Here is a 15,833-nt window from a genome sequence, read left to right as displayed (position 1 = left end):
ATACCCATGAATTTCAAAAACATAAGAATTGAAACTAGGGATGTTAATGGTCGAGTCTTACTCAGACTCAACCGAGACCCATCATTTTTTTTTTTTTTTTATAAATCTAGATTTAGAAATTTAAATTCAGATCCTATCTTCCTTGTTAAAGAATCATGAGTCCGAATAGGATCTGGATTCATATAATTCAGGACCAAATTCAAACCCGAACTTAGCTTTGAATCATAAGTAGTTGCTGATATTTCAAGAAAATATAGTAAGTTAATAATATTTTCATATTTTTAGTTCACATATTTCTTGCAAGAAACATTGTTGAATGTTAATTTTGCTACTTGAAACTGATAATTGGATTATACATATATTATTTTTAAAATTCATTTTAATATTATTTTTAAAATTTTAGTTTATAATTGCACATTATAAAATGCCTACAAGTATCCACTTGGAACCTAACCCATAAGGGCTTGGATCCGAGTGTTTAGTTTTAAACCCATAACACTCTAGGTTTGAGTTTGGGTATAAATAAACTTAGTGGATTTGGGTTTATATCTAAGGAATCCAACTCACATTTTACCCCGTTGACGTGTCTAATTAAAACAGGAACAAAAAAGCAAATAAGCAAAATTTCATTTCCAAGAAAAAAAAAAAAGAAGTCACATAGCAATATCTTGGGGTATAAATGGTGTTAAACAAGTCAAACATTCTTGTGTTCAAACTTATTTGATTATTTTGACGAGTTTGAAATTTCATTCGAACTTGAATTTTTTACTTCTTAAACCTAGTATAAACAAACTTTTATTGAATCGAGTTCAAATTAAATAATCATGAAATTAACTTTATCATCTAGACTAATTAAATACAAAATTAGTGAATTTACCATTAAGTCCCTTTAAAATTTATCACGTGTAGGTTTCTCTGCTGGTTTTCAAGGAAAAAAAAAAAGGAACTGGAAAAGTTGATCGGAATTACAGTTTGGGGACCATATTAGTGTGTTTTATTTATGTGAGAACGCAAATGCATCATTTCAAAGTGACGCAAAAGTTTGAACTGCAAAATGTGAGGCACATAGTATGCACATTTCCCGTAAAGATGATTTATATGATGCAGTTTTAGTAAATTCACTTCTTCCAGTGAGCCAAGAATATAACATTCTTGAAAGAACTATTCATTGAGATGTTTACTTAGGTGATTATGGATGATTCATCTGCTTTCCTTGAACTCTGTTCATCAGTTGAGTTACAAATAAATTTGATCATCACGCAATTGATGCAATTAGCTTTTCTCTTGATACAAAAGTCCTCTTGTGGTTTCTTGATCATGGACTTCTGGTGGTCCTATTGAACTAGCCCAGCCTGATACATCAAAGTGTCTAACCAAAGCAAAACAAGTTCGGGATTTATCTGATCCGTTGGAGTCCCACATTGTAACTTTCGTTATTTTCTAGATTAGTTGTATTTGTGATATGTTTAATGTATTTTCTGCTATTGGTATAGATTTTACGGAATGAAATATCATATTTTATCAAAAAAGAACACCTGAGTCTTCAGTGATGAGAAATGAAATATGGAGATGCTTATGGTTTACTCTGTATCCCACTTCTGCAAATTTTTACTTGTGCCTGGACATCACATACATTCAGTCATTAGATTGCATTCTTATACATGATGTTGGCTAGTGACGCTACCTGGAATGCAAATCCCAAGAAAAGGTCAGGTAGAAAGCTTTGAATAAAAATGATAATCATAACACAAGCAAGCTAAAATCATATTTTCTTTGATGAAAGTGCATTTTGCAATCCTCACTGCACTAATCCAGACTTGAAGGCTTCCAAATATTAATCTTTTACTGGGACAAAAAGAATAATCTGCTAAGGGTTTTGGCGCTAGAAAGAATACTGAACAACTTCTTCAGGACTGCAGGACTATCCCGCTACCTCCTTAGCTTCTATATCAAATTTGATCTCCTTCAAGTCCAATTTATCATCCTTCCAACATGGTAGCTCCTCCAGTTGTCCACTAGAACTATTATAGTGTTGAATCTTGTATTGGTGTCTCCTGGCAACAATAAGGAAAACTAGGAAATTTATCACCCCCATCACTGCTAGCATCCAGTAGAAGTTCTCCAACTTAGCCCTGTTGAGGTTGCTCCTAAGCCAACTTCCATTTACCGTGTTTACTATGGACACAAGCAAGCTGCTAACAAAGTAGCCCATTGAAAGGGTGGCAAGAAATACACCTGTGCTCATGGATTTCATCCTTTCTGGTGCCTCCCTGATGAAGAACTCAAGCTGACCTACATAGGCAAAAGCTTCCCCAGCACCAACAAGGAAAAACTGAGGGACAAGCCAGAATGCACTGATTATCTTGTTGTGTACAACGAAACTTTCCCTTCGTTGCTTTTCTACGATTCCTGAAACTACCATGCCAACAACTGAGAATATGAGTCCAGCTCCAACGCGCTGAAGGCTTGTGATTCCTTGAGTTTGGCCGGTGATTTTTCTCGCTAGGGGAACGAAGACCCTCTCATTTAGGGAAGTAAATAGAAGAATGCTGATGAAGAGAAAGAAAGGCATGGATCCTGAAGGCACTTCAAAGGTACCAATTTTTCGGTTCATAAAGGTACCTTGCTCAACGCTAAAAGTATTCATCTGAGAGTACACTGTCCAGAAAAGTATACACGTACACCAAATAGGGATGAGCTTTAGTACCATTTTCACTTCTTCAACCTCAGAAACTGTTGAAACTATCCAAGGGTTATTCTGGTTGTCATTGGCAACTGCAAAGTCATCAAGAATCGCAGCCTTCTCAACCCACCTGCTTGATAGGAACAGAAAATTGTTAGAATCTGTGTTACTGCAGCAGTTGATATTTCAATACAATTGAATGCTGTCTTGTTAACACTATCGATTTATTTGAGCTTTACGTGTAAACTTCCCTATCTTGTTTATCATTACAGAGTTATCAATATTCCCAAGTCAGAATGGATCTCATCAATTGTGGAAATGCACTAGGGATGAATACTTAAGTTATCAGTCTTGCAACTCTTCACCAGAGTAAGCAATATGTGCAGATTGTACGACATTGAAGTCTATACTAACAAAGAATTGGTAATTCCAATTCACAAATAGATGTATGATTTACCTGAACTTTTCTGTATGTGGAACTTTTGAATTGTAAAATCCATTCAACATGTTTGGTTTAGAAGGAAGAGGGAGGCTCCTCTTTTTCAAGGCCAAGAAAATCACCCTATATACAATAGTTAATGGACTTCCCTGCGGCTTCTTGTACCGATACAATGGTGTACCAGAGAGCAAAACTGTGAGTGCAATGATCATTGTACCAGCTGATATACCATATCCCCATCCTCTGCCTACATTATCTTGGATGTAAACCAGAACTGTTACAGCGAACAATGATCCCATGCTAATGCAGAAGTAGAATCTGTTGAAGAAGTAGACCATGGCCTTCTCCTCTTTTGGATCTGAATTATCAAACTGATCAGACCCAAAACCTGAAACATTTGATTTGATTCCTCCACCACCCAGTGCTATAATATAGAGAGATATGTAAAGCATTGCTAGTTGCCCACTGCTTGCCTCTATACATTGCTGTTTTCTGGGGTCACTGCAGGGTGGGGGTCTCATGCTATGGAGTGATGTGGTCAGTGTCAAAAATGTCACTCCCTGTATGAAAGATTTGATTTCTCAACAATTTGATGCATTTGTAATAATCATGAAATTAATTTATTTCTTGCCGGCAAAACCAAGAAGAATACAAAAAGTTATTGCCTTGCCTGTAATCTATGAATTATGGTTCTAATATTAACTTAGCTCTAAGATTTGCGGTGTAAATTGAGCAATGCTTCACTGGAGAATTAGGGTTAAAACGGTTGTCAGAACAGTTATTCTGCGGAACTGTACAATTTCGTGCAGCGCATGTACTAAGAAGACAAGCATTGCATATAGACAACAACATGTGACTTTAACATGAAAAATTGGTGTTAGACCCCCCAAATGTCCTGGCCGCTCTTCCCTTCACAAGAACTATTCAATGAATTTTGATTCTTTTAGCTAGCTAGTGATAAAAGTTTTCATATCAATTATGGCCAAAAAGTAAAATAAAAATATTTTGATTTTTGGTTATCCATGAAAATAGATCTGAGTATAACATCACCTAACCATTTTATGATATTGCAATAGTTCACTCATAGTTTCTTGCAACAATCAACCAAAAATTTCGTGCTTCTGTGAACTCTATGTTTGTTTCCATAATTTAATACCAAAGTTCATAATATCAAAATGAGATTGTACATGTATCCCTGATTCAGAATGAACAGATTAAAGATTGATTGAGAATGGTAGTATAAGATTTTGTATGATTGGTCTGAAGTGGACCACCGGCAGTGATGCAAGTGCTATAGCCCCCCTGAGAACTTGAAATTTGTATTATGTCCCTTCAAAGTATTTATGATTTCAACTGTACCCTTTCTGAACTTAGACTTAGCTCCCTCTAAAATTCTGTATAATTTATAATGTTATCCCCCAAATCACACGTCTTTATAAGTCTTACCCTAATCCCTGTCTTGCTAAGAAATAATTTTGATTATAATCTTTTGTAAGAATCAAATCTACCAAGAAGAAAAATCTCAAAAATTAGTGTGTTTCATTTTGCAGTTAAATGTGGGGGGTGTTTAGGGTTATGTAGCTTATACATAATACATCATTTTTTTTTTGTTTTGTTCTTTTTGGCAAATCAGGTGAGTTGATTCTCTTTTGTTGAATACAATATCAAGTTCTGTTATGGAAAAAGCCACTTTGTGGATGCTCAATAATTATTTTAAATCTTCTATGGTGTCATAAAACCAGGACGCAAAAATCATTACTATAAATTGTCTGGTTAATTTTAAACAATTATTTTGATATCAGAATTTTGCAAATCGAAAGATTCCAATAGTTTGTAATTATTGTGAGGATATGCTTTTTACTAGCCAGTGAAATCACATAAGCCTTCATACTTAACAAGGTTTTTCAAGATAGAGAAATAAAAAGGGGGAATATTCTTTATAATAGGATATACTTTTTAGAGTAAAAATTTCAAAGAAAATGCTCAAATAGTTTTCTGCACCAAACCAGATGAACCCTGAAGAACAGTCCAAACAAAGCGATACTTCTTTTTGATATACTTTTAGAGTACTTTTTAAAATTTTTTATTGTATTTAAAAAACTAGTTTTTGAAAGACACTCCAAAAACAGGGAATTCAAACAAAGCGACATTTGTTTTATACAAGGGAACTTGACGCCATAAGTGAGTTTGTCCGTCCCTCCCTCCTTCTCTTGCAGCGAAATATTGTAAATATTCAATTTGTGAGGTAGCAAACCAACAAATAAATAAGTGATTCTTGAAAAAGATTGCTAAGTACTTAATGCAAAAATTTTAAGTAAAAAAAGGTTTAAAATCAGGTACTAGACAGCTTTTAGGTAAAGACGAATCTAAATTTAAAAGTCAAAATCAAATGTAAACAATTCAAGATCTAATAATGACACTCAAATAGTTTAATATTACATATTACGTCGTCGTGTCGATATATACTACTTTTTTACTAAAATTGTTTTCAAAAAATATATCTTTTTACTCTTTTTTTTTTTTTTGTTTCTAATTCTTGAGAATTCGCTTTGGCATACTAAATAATGTCAAGCTGCAAAAAATGTGACCCTTAAGTTGATTATTTGGAAGGGATCGAGTGCCTTGCTGCTGTCACGATTCTTTTAGATGTAGCCCCTTGTCGCTCTGACTCGACAGAAAGAAACAAAAAGAAAAAAGTTCATTATCATCAAAACAAAGGCTCACCAAGGCACAAATAGAAGCAGATATAGCAACCGTCAAGTAGCGGCCAAGTTTAGCATCTGCCAAGAACCCGCCAAGAAGGCCAAGAAGATTGAGAGAACCCATAAAGTTGCTGACACAATTTGCAGATTTTGAAGATGAAAGATGCAAATCTCCAACCAAATATGTCACCAAGTTCACGGAAATTCCCATCACAACAATCCTTTCAGATAGCTCGCTCCCTATACCAAAAGTGTGTTCATGTTAAAATGACTCTCTATAGTCTGCGAAAGACTAAACTTCCACCATGAGAAATTGAAACAAATAAAACGAGTTGATAATGGACTTAAAATATGATGGAATAAATGTGTTTATTGCAAAAAAAAAATGATAACTAAAACGAAATCAAAATAATTAAGCACCTAAAATGCGTCCTGCAGCAAACCATCCACCAGTTCTTGTTTTATCAACCGGATTTCCTCGAAAATCAACTACTTCTCCATTATTCGCAGCATCTTTATCAGCATTGCTATCAATTAGAACCTGTTCAATACAGTTAAGAGAAAAGTAAGTAGTGAACATAATTAAGCAAAGGGATAGCTAATGGTATAGTTAACATAGAAGTAATAAAATTAGTTTGCTAAGGATAGCTAAATGGTACTCCTACCATTTTGTTTTTGTGGACTATGGAGAGAAAGGAAGAGAAAATGGTATCTTAAGTCTTGCTTAGGTTTGAGGAATAATGGAATATATATATATGTATATGTATGTATATGTATGTATATGTATATCTGCTGGATTGGATTGGACGGTTGATGAAATTCATGGCTAGGTTAAGGTAATAATGAAAGCTGAGAATTATAATTGGCAACTATTGTATGATATCCACGTGTCCAAAGCAAAAAAAAAATGTGTGAAATTATAAGATTTTTTGTTTGCGAATGTTGTTGGAAGTATCAGCCTGTGGTTGTGATTCTCCAATGCAATATTTAGAGCAACACAATTAGAAAATGACATCTTTTTTCTTTTGTAGAGGTGGATATGACATCTCTTTATCCCAATCAACTTCTTATCTCTATGCATGGGACCATTAATTATTGCACTTCACGCCGTATAAAATCAGGAGAGTTTTGGCCTTTTACCATAATTGCATATCACCTTGGCAAAGTTAATTTTGGAAGCCTTCCACATATTGTAAATTGCTGGTTAATTGCATTTTGGACTCTTGAATTATAGACGCATTCCCGCTTTAGTCTTTAAACTGCAATTTAAACATTTGACTCTCTAAAGTATAAAATTTATTCTACTTTGGTACTTAAACTTTAATCTTAGACACTTTTTTACCCCTTACAGCATGAAAATCATCCCACTCAATTGTCAAAATTAATAGAATAGCAAGAAAGTGATGCCGAAAGTGGGACGAAATATTCCATTAGTTTTATTGTACTAAAGTGAAATGAATTTCATACGCTAGGGTAAGTATCCAAAAATAAAATTTAAGGACTAAAATGAGAATGTGCCTAAATTATAAGGGTCCAAAGTGAATCCTATTTTACATGGTGGATTATACCTGAGATGTACCACACATAAAGTGTTAGCCCCAATAATCAAATATAAGTAAGTTAACAGTGTAGTCAATCCTTACTTTCCTTTTTTTTTTTTTTTTTTTTTTTTTACACTTACACATGATGCATGTATCTAGAAATGATAAGTAAAAAATTTTTTTAAAAATTACATTGTGAGCATAAAAAAGTTTTAACCGATTAATCATCAGAATTGAAGTCTTGTTATTTGTATAATGAGGAAGAGTCTTTACTATGAAAGTCTTGTTATCTAATTCAAAATAATTATGTAGTTCTTACAACATCTGGCGTAAATTAGCACAAGTTTGGTGTAAAATTTGAGCTTGTAATTTATACAACTAACTAAGTTTGTATGAAAAATTACAATTACACTGAAATTGTACAAATTTACACCTGATGTTGTTAAATTTATACAATCCGTTTGAACTAAAACTTGTAAGGCTCCAAATCCATATCGAATTATTACGAAGTCATCCAATGCGTCATACAATTGCTTCTGTAATTCCTTGGAAATTTTTGAGAGGGCAAATTAATTTCTCCCAATAGTTGGGAGTGCTTTTAAGGACAATCCTTGCAGGGGCGTTTCTTCATGGTTCCACAAGATCAAAAAAGCCTTTTGGTAGGATTCTAATCAAGATATGCATAATTCTCCCTTACAAAAAACCCCAAAGAAAAAGGGTGCTGTACCTGTGCTTCCTTCAGTGACAATGAAATGGACATTTTAAGCAAATGAGTTGAGATTCATGACATAAATTCTATATTCACATTTCAAAGATCCTTTTCTATGCATCTATAATTAATCTAAATCAGCTTATACAATAATTTTCTACATTGTCAATGCAAGAACAATAATCATCCTTAAAGAATCTTTGTTTTCTATTTGGAAAGAGTGTAAGAGGGACCTGTATACCAAACATTTTGCAACATTAACTTTCCAAATGGCATGCTCAAAATACCCTATTAACATCTACAGCAACTCCATTATCCCCATACCTAATCCGAGCCCGCCACCACAAAACTCAAGAATGTGCTGATGCACGGAACTTTGGCCTTGTTTGGCAAGCAAATTTTTGGTCAAGTTTATCTATTACAAGTTTTTTAATAATTTTAATTATAGTAATCTCAAAAAACTTTTCAAAGTTTTTAAACTATGCATTTCAAAATATCCAAAAATTTACACACTTAAAAAAAAAATTTTCTACAATTTCTACAGTAAACTATAATAATGTCTTAGACAAACACCCAAAAAACTCACTTGTCAAACGGAGCCTTTGTTATCTTTTCAAGAAAGGTAATGGGACAGAATTTGCTTATTTGTTTCTTCTAGATTCAATTTATCTACCATTTATGTTATATAGTATTCACTTGTCAAATATGCGCTGTATTTTTGTTGATGATCTGTTTTAGTTCCATGGTGTGAATCAATTTGAGGTGTCCAAAGGAAAAACCAATGAAAATGCCGACTGCATTCATGACATTTCTCAACCGCACCTTGGTCTTTGGTGCATATACGTGAGAAACTAGAAGACGCCTCTCAAAAGCAAAAAAGATGATCATAACGTAAGTGTCCTTATCTATGTTAGGTAGAGTTGCTGGGTTTTTTTTCAAAAAAAATTTGTGTCCAACAAGAGAGAGGTGGGACTTAAAAAACCAGAGGAAATGAACAGAATTGAACCCGGGACATCTAATTCTACAACCTCTAATTGCTGACTTGCTGGCAACCACCAGCTCTTGGGCTGATGGCCACCACCGACTCTCACCAAAATGCCACTCTTGTGGCTCTGCTTTAAATCCAGACGGGTGCGTGGTGCACTCGTCTGGTTCGGTAGTGGTTCTGTTCTCATCGATCCCCCGTAAGTTCAGTTGAACCTTTCCCTAGTTAGAGTAGGAGTAAGAGTAGGAGTAGGGATTACAATTGAAAAAATAAAAAAAAAAAATTAATTGCTGACTTGCTGGCATCTAAAAATGCATGGATGTGTCTGCAGTGAAAAAGTGATGAAAAATCTTGATCTTGCTAACTTTCAAGTGCTCTGGTCTACATTTGGGAATCAGAATTTGATCATCAGGTTTTGTAATTTGGTGGGTTAAGTTTCACTACTTGAAAAACGTTGAGCGGCCTTCAGAAACTAATTTTCTTAGTGCATCCAAACTTCCGCTACTTTACCTTAAAATTCTCCCAAACAAAAAAGAACAGTTTATATTTTCTCTTCTTCTTCTTCTTTTTGATATATACACGAAACATTCCACTCAAACTCAACTTCAGGGGAAAAGATATGCTAATTTGCTGTCATCTGAAAATGCTTAGAGATCTGTAATCTGCCGTAAAAAAATAAAGAAAAAGTTGATCTAGCTAACTTGCAAGTCCTTTGGCCTACATTTGGGAGTCAGAATTTGGTAATTAGGTTTGAATCTTTCCACTCCTTTAGCTTAAAGCTCTCCCAGAGACCCAAACGCCAAAGAACAAATTCATATTTTGTCTTTTTTCCTTTTTAATACAGAGCATACCCATTCAAACTTAGTGCAAGGAAAAAAGATAACAACAGTCTACATATTTGAAAAGAAGAACTTTTAACCAATTTAATCCTTCCTCTTTTTTTTTTTTTTTTTTTTGTTTGTGCAAAAAACCAAACAAGATTAGAAAAACAAATTACTCTCTCTCTCTCTCTCTCTCTCATCGAAAACATTTCATCCAAACTTAAAGTGCATTTGATAAAGATGAAATCTGAAATCTGAAATTTAAAATATGAATTTGTTAAGTTACTAAATTATGAAGTATTAAAATCTTAACAGTTGAGTATATTTACATAAAGTGATAAGTAAATAATTTATTTTTTATTTTTTAAAGTAAATTTTGTCTAGACAATTTAAAGATACTAAATTAATTAAGACGTGCTATGTTTTGTTTGAAATATGCCTGACGATATTAAGGTGTGAAATCATTAAATTTAAATGTTGAATTGGGTAGGAACAAAAGATAATAAAACATAAACTCCCCTTCTCTTTTCATTACTTTCCTCACCTTCTTCAGTTGTTTGGCCTTATACTCAATAATAATTACCGGCTGAAAAGGAAAGTGATTTTGTGCATGTGAAAATAGACCACGCGATAACATAACTAGTCCGAACCACGCTGTCAAAAACATGAAAGGAATAAAGTCAAAATTGTTCAAAAACTTTTCAACTTCAAAAGAATTAAGTGGTCCAAACTTAAAAGCTTTGCAATGTGAATGTTAGAAATGATCTTTAGATTCTCAAGGACTAAAGGAATTGTCAAGGTTTTGAATAAACTAACAGCCAAATCTTGTTTTGGTCTCAGAATTGTGGGATCTAAAGAATATTTCCAGTTGTTTCAAAGAAAAAAAAAGTTTATCTATCACTACACAGCTTTGAAATTTAATTAACTTCAGTTCTTCCATTTCGTCTATCGCGCCACAACTTGAGATTTAAATTTGGTTTAATTTTCATAGTAAGAATATATATATGTATGTATGTATGTATAATTTAACTGGGATATCTAAAGTATTGGCACTTCAATTTTCTACAGATCGTAAACTAATAAAACTAGCTTAATTAATTTTATAATTAGCTTATTTGTCAAGGAAATTATCAATGGTTGCTCGGTTAGGCTTACGTATACTTCCAATTGAGGTTACAAAGTATTAAATTTTGTAACAACTTTGAATTACAATTATGCGTAATACTATGAGATTGTAAACCATTTTGAATAATCTCACCGGCCAAATCTTGTTTGCGTCTTAATCCGACTAATCGACACTTAAAATGAAGTTCTCGATTCTCACTACTCTACCTAAATGGGTATATGTTTGTTCACAAGTGGCTGCTAGTCTAGGCTAAAACCAATAATTGCTTTTCAACTAATATTTGTATGATAAATGCTTCTCCTTATTTAGAAAAGAAATTGTCCTTAAAAGTGAAAATGAAAATTCCATTATCAAATTGGAAGTTGGGGAAAAAATTAAATATTGCATTTATAATTTACTTCGTTAATTAGAAAATTTTGATGAACTTCCTATTATTCAGTATTTTTCTGTACTACAAAAGCCAAAAAAAAAAATGAAAACTGCCATTATTGCTTGTTGTCCAAAGTTTGTAGTCTAATAACTGGAGCACAAAGTATGAGGTGTGATTTTTTTTTTTTTTTTTAAATGGCAAACTCCGTATAAGGGGAAGGGATTTCAACCCAAATTTTATTAATGAAATAAGAGAGACTACAAGGAGGGGGCATGAACCTTACCTCTAAGAAATTACATGAGTTATTGGGGAATGGGTTGGGTGGTTCAATGGAGTAAGTGTAAGTGAGAAGTTTTGAGTTTGAACCTTGTCACTTGCAATATATATATATATATATATATATATATATATATATATATATATATATATATATATATATATATATATTTTATTTATTTATTTATTTATACATATTTTTAAATAATAAAGTGATAAACTTTTCGGAGGGAGGGATGGGTTCTGTGGTTTTGAGGAAAGGAATGTAAATCAGAGATTCCGGATTCGAATTCTCTCACTTACACTAAAAAAATAAAAAAAGAAATGTTTCATATAAAGTATGATGTGTAATTAAATAAAAGGTAAAAAAGCGAAACAATAACACTTCTAATGTAAGTAAATAATTTCCATTAAGATGGAGAGTTGAAGAGATATATAATAAGGCTCAATTGTAAGGACCTAAATCTTGCAAGCCACAAAGCATATATAGTTAATTATGACATGTTTAATATCTTCTACTGTTTGTTTCTCTAGTATGAAGCTCTTAAAGGAACTTGTAGCTCATTCAACCAAGCAAAAGCTCCAACCAATGGTGCTGTATTATATGTACAAGCCTCAGTCTTCTACTGATCAAGACAAAATTCTTGTTCCGTATCATAGTAGACTAATAAAACGAGGTTAATCAATTTCATTATCGCTTACTTGTCAAGTTATTATGAACGGTGATTAGCTGGATAATTGCATGGCTTCTTGCAAGTTGAAAGGCATACGGGATCATTTTTTTTATATAACAAAATATATTTCATTAACGGATTGCTGGAAATCGTTCAACACGATTGATATACATCGTTGCTCTAATGGCAGATAAAACATGCACTAACTAAAATTGTAGATCTAAGAAATTAAGAACAGATCTAAAAAGTACCATCAATTTTAAAATCATTTTCTCATAGAATAAATCGTTGTAACCCACTCTGTACATATTGTAATTGTCAAATCTGTTAATCAATAGTTGTAAGATCTAATAAAGATGATGAGATCGACCGTCATAGACCCAAATCTAAAATAAATTCAAATCTGACAACCACATCTGAAGTAAATTCAAATTTAAACAGCAAAATAAGGAAAAATAACACAAAATCTCAAATAGGAACTCCTAAGAGAACAAAAATTCTGACTAGAAACCTTAAGAGAAACAGATATCTCCCACTAAGAAAATTTAGGAGAAATTTTATTCAGAAAATAATAAAAATGAAACCTATGGGAAGGAGACCATGGTGGTCTCCCTCCCTAAGAGAAAGGGATTTAGAGAAAAGGAATAGTAGAGAGAAGTCAAAGAAGATGAGCAGAAAGAAGTTTTTGGATCATTCTTAATTTAGTCGATTCTTTGTTTTTTTGGTTTGGCTGTCTCTTGGTCTAATTCCAAATTGAATTCGATAGCTTCCTTTCGTTTTCAGAGCTGAAAAGTTCTAGCTGTAATGGTAGTACTTTTTGTTTCCTCTCCTTCTTTTTGGTCGGTTGCACTCAGTCTGCTTCCTAATGAGAATGAATAATTTCCTTTAGCTTTGTTTCATCTACTATAAAATTATGGCTAAGCACTAATGTGTTGCTTCTACATTAAATTGAAGATATCTGTGGAAATATCACTCTTCAAAAATTTGAAGAATTGTAAGCTTTTTAAGAGACATGTCCTAGTGTTTATATTATTCATGAGTTTTGAGTTAATAAATTATCTAGTAATACATTATAATGCAAGAAATTTTAAAAACTAATTCAAATTTTAATTTTAAAAATACCCTCGTTAACAGAAAACTTTTATGCCACAAAAAATGCAAGAGTATTTTATTTCATAGTCTTAAATTTAGATAGGACTAATTCCACTTTACACCCCAAACTCATATCACTTTCTGACTTTCTACTCTAAATATCAATTTTAGACACTTTACACTTTAAACTCTCAAATTTGGACATTTTGCATTCTAAACTCTCAAATCTATCCCATTCAAGTCCAATCAATGACAATGTTAGTAAAATTAATGAGATAAAAAGACATGCAAATTAATGACAAACGTGTCATCTTATTCTAATTGCAATTGCTTGGCTCCTTTTGACCCTTTTTAACAAATTATCATTGATTTTAATGGTCTCAATCACTAATATTATTAGCAAAATTAATGAGATAAAAGATAGTGTAAATTAATGAGAATATATTATTTTGTTCTAACTGCGATACCTTGACTCCTTTTGACCACTTTTAGCAAATTATCAATAGTTTATAGGATCTTCCATGTGGTTATTTTGCTAATGGTGTCATTAATTGGATTCAAATATGATAAACTTAAGAGTTTACGATGTAAAGTATTCAAAATTCAAAATTTACAGTGTAAAGTGTCTAAAATTAAACTTTACGGTGTAACGTAAATAAGTGGTATAAGTTTGGGAGTATAAAGTGGAATTTATCCATTTAGATAGGAATAAAGTTTGCCCCACTTAAAATAAATATTCATTAAGTGTGTCACTCGATCCACTAATAGGTGTTAAGCATCTTTCCTTTGTTTTCTTTGGTGAACACTAAAACAAAGAAAGTTAAAAGGATGCCTGTTGTCTTCATTCTTAGAAAGTTCCCTTCTGAAACGACTTTGAGAAGAGGCAAGTTTAATTAAAGTTGTATGAGATTGTAACAATTTTGATTAATCTCACCGGCAAAATCTTGTTTAGGTCTATTGTGAATTACCAACACTTTAAAGAATTTCCCTATTCTCATGCCTCCACCTTAATGGGATATGTTTGTTCATGAGCCGCTGCCCGGTCTAAGCTAGAGACATGTAACTTTGTTTTGGGCACTCCTAGTTCATAGTGAATCTAAAATGAACAGTTTCTTTCGACTAATATTTCTATGGTAAATGCTTATCCTTATCTAGAAAAGAAATTGTCCTTTAAAGGTAAAACGAAAATTCCTTTACCAAATTGGAAGTCGGGGGAAAAAATTATAACTATTGCGTTATTAATTTACTTCAGTCATTGGAGAATTTTGATGAACTTCCCACTATTCAATGATGATAACGTAAGTGTCACTATCTATGTTAGAGGTGCTAATTTGCTGTCATCTGGAAATGCATGGATCTTGTTGGCCATCCAAAAAAAAAAAAAAAAGAAAGAAAAAATTGATCTACCCAACTTGCAAGTCCTTTGGTCTATATTTGGGAGTCAGAATTTAATCATTAGGTTTCAATCTTCCCAGCCCATTAGCTTAAACCTCCCCCCCCCCCCCCCCCCCAAGCACCCAAACAACAAAGAGCACTCATATTTTGTCCTTTTTTTTTTTTTGGAAAATTCGCCAATTTAGTCCCTAAAATTTTACACTAAAACTAAATTGATTACAAAAAAACTATAAAAGGCGAAATTGATTTTAACATAAAAGTTCAGGGACCAAATTAGGGAATTTCCCTTTTTTAATACAAAGCATTCCCATTCAAACTTATTGTAAGGAAAAAAGATAATAAAAGTCTACATATATGGAAAGAAAATTTTCTAACCATTTAATCCTCCTTAGGGTGCATTTGATATAATTGAAATCTAAAATTTGAATTTAAAATCTGAATTTGTTAAAGTACTAAATTTTTAAATATTGAAATTTTAATGTTCACATATATTTTGTATTCAGTGATAAGTGAATAATTTATATCACTTTTTTCTGAAATAAGTTTTGTCTAGACAATTCAGAGTCAATTAATTAATTAAGATGTTATATTTTTTTCATTATCAAATATATTTAAATATATTAAGATTTAAACCCGTTAAATTTAAATATCGAATAGGATAAGAAAACAGATAGGATGGATTCAAAAGGTATCTCAATATTTTTTAAGATAAAACTTATCCTCCCCTATCTTTTCATTACTTTCATCACCTTGTTCAATTGTTTGGCCTTATGTTTAAAAATTACCAGCTGAAAAGCAAAATGATTTTGACGCATGTGAAATAGACCATGACATGACATAACTAGCCCGAATCGTGCTGTCAAAAACATAAAAGCAATCAAGTCAAAACTGCTCAAAAACTTATCAACTCCTGAAGAATTAAGTGGTCCAAACCAAAAAGCTTTGCAAATTTTAGAAATGATCTTTGGAATAACCGAACAGCCGAATCCTATTTTGGTCTCAGAATGACTGAGCAAGAGA

The 15,833-nt window shown here is 32.5% G+C and overlaps 1 protein-coding gene across 1 annotated transcript; it reads right to left on the bottom strand.

Annotated features, from left to right (window-relative positions):
• Window positions 1–1,596: 1,596 nt before the first annotated feature.
• Window positions 1,597–6,627, bottom strand: LOC140007716 (protein NRT1/ PTR FAMILY 6.4). Its single transcript, XM_072050816.1, has 5 exons — window positions 6,490–6,627; window positions 6,245–6,365; window positions 5,847–6,064; window positions 3,141–3,682; window positions 1,597–2,813 (listed from the first exon to the last, which is right to left on the bottom strand). The coding sequence occupies exons 1-5, from the start codon at window positions 6,490–6,492 to the stop codon at window positions 1,922–1,924; spliced, it is 1,776 nt and encodes a 591-aa protein (XP_071906917.1). The 5' UTR covers window positions 6,493–6,627; the 3' UTR covers window positions 1,597–1,921.
• Window positions 6,628–15,833: the final 9,206 nt, after the last annotated feature.

Source organism: Coffea arabica, chromosome 5c, assembly GCF_036785885.1.
Source record: "Coffea arabica cultivar ET-39 chromosome 5c, Coffea Arabica ET-39 HiFi, whole genome shotgun sequence".
In the NCBI taxonomy this organism is placed as follows: Eukaryota; Viridiplantae; Streptophyta; class Magnoliopsida; order Gentianales; family Rubiaceae; genus Coffea; species Coffea arabica.
The sequence above is the reverse complement of the archived record's forward strand: the minus strand, read 5'-3'. Positions and strand labels throughout refer to the sequence as shown.